This window comes from Enoplosus armatus, chromosome 8 (genome assembly GCF_043641665.1).
Source record: "Enoplosus armatus isolate fEnoArm2 chromosome 8, fEnoArm2.hap1, whole genome shotgun sequence".
Lineage (NCBI taxonomy): Eukaryota > Metazoa > Chordata > Actinopteri > Centrarchiformes > Enoplosidae > Enoplosus > Enoplosus armatus.
Window position 1 is genome coordinate 25,743,510 of NC_092187.1, and position 5,000 is coordinate 25,748,509.

General features: G+C 43.8%; 1 protein-coding gene across 1 annotated transcript in view; it reads left to right on the plus strand.

Moving 5' to 3' along the window:
• Window positions 1-5,000, plus strand: part of plxna3 (plexin A3) — an 81,175-nt gene that overhangs the window by 62,534 nt on the left and 13,641 nt on the right. The window contains exons 15-23 of the mRNA XM_070909913.1: window positions 239-429; window positions 1,008-1,156; window positions 1,237-1,357; window positions 2,477-2,613; window positions 2,704-2,874; window positions 2,970-3,063; window positions 3,421-3,540; window positions 4,083-4,202; window positions 4,650-4,793. Of these exons, the coding sequence (XP_070766014.1) occupies window positions 239-429; window positions 1,008-1,156; window positions 1,237-1,357; window positions 2,477-2,613; window positions 2,704-2,874; window positions 2,970-3,063; window positions 3,421-3,540; window positions 4,083-4,202; window positions 4,650-4,793 (1,247 nt within the window). The remainder of the gene's footprint in view (window positions 1-238; window positions 430-1,007; window positions 1,157-1,236; window positions 1,358-2,476; window positions 2,614-2,703; window positions 2,875-2,969; window positions 3,064-3,420; window positions 3,541-4,082; window positions 4,203-4,649; window positions 4,794-5,000) is intronic.

Below are 5,000 nucleotides of genomic sequence, written 5' to 3' on the forward strand. Positions count from 1 at the left end.
ACTTTGTTTTGTATATAACAGATATTTGTTAGTTACTCATCTGTTCTGTGCTATAAAAGGGGAACTTTCAGTCAATAAGGATTAAAAAAACACAAAATAAAAGGTCATTTTCACGCTGAGTCTTGAAGACAGTTGATGACTGTATATTGTATTGTAATGGTATATTGATATCAATGAGTACAACAGTGAAGTCTCCCTGTGTGGAATCAGTGAAGTTGCTCTTGTATCTGTTTGTCAGCGTTGCTGTATAAGTGTGAGGCTCAGCGCTCCAGCTGTGGTCAGTGCCTGAAAGCTCCGGCAGCCTTTGAATGTGGATGGTGCGCTGAAACCAGGAAGTGTCTCCTGCGGCAACACTGTCCTTCACCTGAACAGAACTGGATGCACCACGGTCGACACAACCTGCGCTGCAGCCACCCGCGCATCACCAAGGTAGGGAGTCAAAGCCGCAACCTCATCGTCTCTGTGGCGAAGAAGCTTTCAATGTAGACGCATCTGAAACTATCGGTTTTTCAAACCAGCACGCCTACAGCAGTTCCAGGTTCTCCGTTTGTTTCCAAACACGTTTCTACTCTGCTGTTTTTTCGATCGCTGTAGATTTACCAACACAGATGTTTCACATTAAAAACCTGCCTGGAAATGGACGGATTGTGTCCTTTAAGATGCAAGAAGGCTTTAAATTTGATGCACATTATAGAACAGAAAATACCTGACAGGTTGTACTTTTATTGAGGCCAAGAACCACCTGAATATGTGGGTTATATGAACCTAATCAGCCATTATTTCAGGGTTTGTTATGTCAGAAGTCCTCTCTTCCCTCCTCCGACTGATTCACACAAAGTTCAAACTCGGACATGGTGTTAATAAATAAAGATAAAAATAATATAAAACGGAGGAAGTTAGTAGTAAAGTCCTGACTATAAACCTGTTTCTAATGAAGGCCTGCTTCTCTCTGTAGTCTTATCTGGTCAGTATCAGTGTCATCAAGTTATTGATCCCCTCCCCCACAGATTGACCCTCTGACAGGTCCTCGGGAGGGGGGGACGCGGGTGACGATCGAGGGGGAGAACCTGGGTCTGCAGGTGAAGGAGATCGCTCACGTTCAGGTGGCCGGAGTCCGCTGTAACCCCGTCCCCTCGCAGTACATCAGCGCTGAGAGGTCAGTCTGCGTTAGCGTGTTGGTGAGAACACGTTGGAGAACATGTCAGAGGCGTGTGCTGACGCTCTCTCTGTCTGCAGGATCGTGTGCGACATGGCCGAAGCTCTCCTCCCTCACTCCCCAGGCGGTCCGGTTGAACTCTGCATCGGCGTCTGCAGCGCCGAGTATCGAACCCTCTCCACCCAGACGTACTCCTTCGTGGTGAGTGTGTGTTTCAGTGTGAAACTATGTATACATGTATATATATATATACACACAGTATATAACACAAATTACAGCAGCAGGTAAACGACACATAAAACAAAGACACAATAAGGATAAAAAAAAGAAATTATTTTTAACAAAATAAAAAGAGATTTGGTGCCAAGTCTTAAAGACACGTCACAAAGTTTATATTTTGAACTGTAAGTGAACTAAAGAAAGTCCTTTAAAGACTTGACACAATATCACAGAAAGTCTGAGAATTCATTCAATTGATTGATTTTTTTTACATGTAGTCGGCTTTTTCCACGTGACCTCGTGCATGACAACAGACAGACAGGGAAAGTATTATTACAAGTATGCATCCTCATATTCATAATAATTAAAATCATCGTCTGACTGCAACAGAGAAGAAGCTTCTAGAAGTTTAAATAGAAAACGTTGCTCACCAGATCCAAACCCAGATTTATGTGAAATTGCAAAATAAATGTGTGTTGATGTTTTTCACACAGAAACAAAACACACCAAGTTTGAGAAATGATTGCACACTTTGTGGAGTGATGAAGACTTTCTTTGCTGCTTCTGAACAAAAGGAAGAAAAAGTTTCGTGTGGAAAACGTTTCAAAAGGGAACCAGAGCTGCAGCCCGAACACAGAACCTCACAGCTGGAAACAGTACTTCCTGTTTAGGCTTCATCAATAACTCGTGTCCCTGATAGAATCAGTTCTGTCTGAACTAAAGCAGCTCATGTTTGTTTTCACCATGCGGCTGCTGAGGCTTTGAGCAGAAGATTAGTTTCATGTTAATCGCAGCAAAGTTACATGTCTGTCTGTGGTTGGTTGTTTTTACTGTCAGTCAAAGGTCTGTCAAAGTAGGCGGGTCTTGAACGCTCAGACCAGCCTTTAAAGAGGTTCAGGTCTGAAGAATAAATCCATCAAATATGATTCCTCAGATTCTTGTTGCAGGATGTTTAGATTGTTTTGTTTGAACTTTTAGTTGAGTTTTCTGATTGTTTTAACGTTTGGTTTTGATGTCAGTCAGTAAAATTTTAATGTTGTAACTGTTTATTGTATGAAGTCCAAACATTGTTGACGCCCCCCCCCCCCCCTCCTCCTCCAGAGCCCCAGTTTCAGTCGTGTTCGTCCAGAGAAGGGACCTGTTTCTGGGGGAACCAGACTGACGGTGACGGGTCGACACCTGGACGCCGGCAGCACCGTCATCGTTTACATGGACAAGGAGGAGTGTCTGTTCGTCAAGTCAGTCTCATCTGTTGACTCTAGATAAATGTCCATCACATAATGTCCATCACACGTCACTCATCCCCTCCACGTTCCCCTCTCTCCCAGACGGACTAATCGGGAAATAATCTGCATAACTCCCGCCTCTCTGTCGGGCTCTGGCCCCGCCCCCATCCGTCTGATGATTGACAGGGCGGAGGTGACGAGCTCGGAGACCAAATACATCTACACCGAGGACCCGACCATCACCAGCATCGAACCAAACTGGACCATCCTCAAGTAAACACTCCAGATCCAGATCCTCTTCAGGAATAATCAACAATCAATCAGTGTATTGATCTGGAACCTGTGTGTGTGTGTGTGTGTGTGCGCAGTGGCAGTACAGTGATAACAGTAACAGGAACCAACCTGCTGACCATCCAGGAGCCCAAAGTCAGAGCCAAGTACGGAGGAGTGGAAACCAACAACGTAAGAACCACCTGAAACGTTACACCAGGGGTTCCCAACATGGGCTCCGGACCCTTCAGAGGGTCACTAGATCAGTCTGAGGGGTCACTAGATGATAAAGGAGAGAATGAAAAACATGTTTCTTTGGCACAAACTTTGGTTTAGTTTTCTTGTTTTTTCTGAAATTCTGGCGAGTCCTCAGGCCTCTTAAATCTTCTGTGATGTCCCATCGTATTAAAACTGTGATGAAGGATCACATGTAAACACTTAGTTTTAAAGGGCTGAAGGTTTATATATTTATTTTATTCACAATAAAATGTGACAAAAAGAGAAAGATCTGAAGAAATAAACATCGTTTCCTCTGCTGTCTCTCTCCAGTTCTGTACCGTCGTCAACGACAGCACGATGACGTGTCTGGCTCCTGGTTTAGTCTACAGTAAACCCAGCCCACCAGAGGGGGCGCTGCGGCCTGACGAGTTTGGATTCATCTTTGACCAGGTAACACACACTCACACACACTCACACACACACACACTCACACACACACACACACAGAGGAATAGTAGTAGTAGTTGCAGTTTCAGAAGAAGTAGATTTAATAATTCAGTTTTATAAATAAAGTCATCCACAGATACAGATGAGGATGAATTAGAAACAGCTGTTCCTGAAAGTACCAACACATTTCAAACATTTAAGATAAGAGCAATAATCAGCTTGTGACAGCAGCACAAGAAGAAACGGGTCCAGACAGGACGGAGGAATAAGAAATATAAAGATGGAGGAAACTACCCGTCATCTAAATGAAGTCTAACAACGAACTCGCTGATTCAAAATGTGCCGTTTGCTGGATGAAGAGGTCTTTGTTGAGGAGAGGTGGTCCGCCTCATTTGATAGATTTGGACAGTGATAATCCAGCAGTGTTCAATCTGACCCCAGGACTGGTCAGCAGACCCCTGTCAGATGGTCTGGACCTGGTTTAGATGACCTAAGTGGTCTGGATCTGTCAAACGCAGGTGTCATGTGTTCATAATGTGTTCCAGGTCTCCTCCCTGCTGGTCCTGAACTCCACCCCCTTCACTCACTACCCCAACCCGACCTTTGACCCCCTGGGGAATTCTGGGATCCTGGAGGTCAAACCAGGGTCACCCATCATCCTCAAGGTGAGAGAAAAAACCTGACAGGAAGTCCAGAAGAAGAAGAGACTCTATGTGACTGAGACACAGCATCTATATACATTTACTCCTGTACTCTTCTTCAGTACACTTGTGTGGTACTTGTACTTTACTTGAGTGTTTCCATCTTATGCTACTTTACACTTTCAGAGTGAAATATTGTACTTTTTACTGCACTACTATTAAATGTTTAGTTGTTTTATACAGTCGGATTAATAACACGAAAAAAATCCCAAATCTCTTCTGAAGTCTTATTACAGGTTAATATAAGATGCAACCAGCAGAATATGAAGTCATTAAAACATTTAACATTTAATAATGCATCAATAATTATACTCCAGTAATATATATTATTCTGAAATTAACTATTCTGCACAATGAGTACTTTTACTGAAGTAGAAGATCTGAGTAGTTTGTCCTGGTTTCTGGTTTCAGGGTAAAAACCTGATCCCTGCGGCTCCCGGCAACAACCGTCTGAACTACACGGTGCTGATTGGAGAGTCTCCCTGCCTGCTGACCGTGTCAGAGAACCAGCTGCTCTGTGATTCGCCAGATCTCACCGGAGAACAGCGAGTCCTGGTGAGTGATGGGGCCTTAGCCCCGCCCTCTTTTTCTAACCTGTCACTGATACTTGAACGTGATTGGTTAAACGCTAACAGGACTCACTGAATGTCAACAAATGTGATGAATGGAGGAAGAAGAGGAGAGAAGGAATGAGAGGAAGAGGGCAAGAGGAGGTAGAGAAGAAGAAGTAGAAGAAGAAGAGAAGGAAGTAGAAGAAGAAGA